Genomic DNA, 1072 nt, shown 5'->3' with positions numbered 1-1072 from the left:
AAAAAAGAACCATTCAGATCAGATCACAGCAACAAACAAGGCGAACAGAGAGTACAGTTAACCTACGGTGATTTGCCCTGTCCGCCGATCAAGAAAGCGCAAATACACAACGACCAAAAGCGCTGCGCTCCTCGAACAGCGCAAAAAAACGAAAAACCAGACACGATCTCGACAGTCCGCAAACCCTAATCTCTTATCTTTTTTTCCTTCGTTTTTAACTCTGGCTCCCGGTTTTGAACTTGGACTCGTCGATCGGGATGCCCTCGCGAGCCGCCCTCCGTCCGCCGGACTCTTCGGTGGTGCTCAGGCCGCCCTTGCGGCCCATCTCTTGGTACCCTTCCGGCCCTATCTGCTGCTTCCTCGTCTCCCCTCCTTTGTGTCTCCCTACAAATTATAACACCAGTCAACAAAAGGAAAACGAGGAAAAAAAAAACAAGAGGTAAATAAATCCGTCAAAAGGGAGTGATTTCTAATTCAAAAGAACTAAATAACTCACGGGGTACGTCCGAGTAATTAAAACCAAAAAGAAACTGTAAAAGTTTTTCTTTTGGGGTGCGTTTGACCTATATCTTGGAACAAGGGAAATCAAATATGGGGGATCACGAAACTATTCTGGTCAACGGGTCAAGAGCATTTACCTTCCGCGAGGTGCTCCTGCGCCTCGAGGCTCTTGCCGCCGGTGCCACCGGGGACCACCGTCTCGCCCTGCCGTGCGCGGCGGTCGAGCTCCTCCCTCTCCTGCTGGGACGACATCTTCCTGATCCCTCTCTTGTCAAACCCTCTGCAAGCTCTCACTGTTGGCGTTACGTGTCTTCCGTACATGCAACGTCGAACCACCACATTCAAATGATGGCCAGTTTACCTCGGCGAGGGGGTGGATTTATAGAGAGGCCGAAGCGGCGAGCCAACCGAACTGCCGCTGTCGTCCTCGGAGCGACGCTGACACGTGGAGGGTGACGCGGCGGGCATGGGTTAGGGGGGACGAGTGACAAGTTCGTTTCGCAGGGATGACATGCGCAAAGTGAATGACACGAGTCGTGTGGTTTTGACGCCGGGAAGGCGAGGACGTCGC

At 52.7% G+C, this 1072-nt stretch overlaps 1 protein-coding gene across 1 annotated transcript; it reads right to left on the bottom strand.

The window, feature by feature from the left end:
• On the bottom strand, positions 1-858 carry LOC115743820 (em protein H5-like). The gene is made up of 3 exons (XM_030678794.2): positions 639-858; positions 136-384; positions 1-71 (listed from the first exon to the last, which is right to left on the bottom strand). Exons 1-2 carry the CDS (start codon positions 820-822, stop codon positions 215-217), a joined length of 354 nt encoding a protein of 117 aa, XP_030534654.2. The 5' UTR covers positions 823-858; the 3' UTR covers positions 1-71; positions 136-214.
• Positions 859-1072: the final 214 nt, after the last annotated feature.

The sequence above is a fragment of the Rhodamnia argentea genome, chromosome 5 (genome assembly GCF_020921035.1).
Source record: "Rhodamnia argentea isolate NSW1041297 chromosome 5, ASM2092103v1, whole genome shotgun sequence".
Classification (NCBI taxonomy): domain Eukaryota; kingdom Viridiplantae; phylum Streptophyta; class Magnoliopsida; order Myrtales; family Myrtaceae; genus Rhodamnia; species Rhodamnia argentea.
The sequence above is the reverse complement of the archived record's forward strand: the minus strand, read 5'-3'. Positions and strand labels throughout refer to the sequence as shown.

Bases quoted from the DNA above. Each gene is read 5' to 3' on its own strand.
- LOC115743820 (XM_030678794.2), bottom strand. From the start codon at position 822: ATGTACGGAAGACACGTAACGCCAACAGTGAGAGCTTGCAGAGGGTTT. The intron at 385-638 runs GTAAATGCTCTT...TATAATTTGTAG, and splicing joins GCAGGAGCACCTCGCGGAAG to GGAGACACAAAGGAGGGGAG.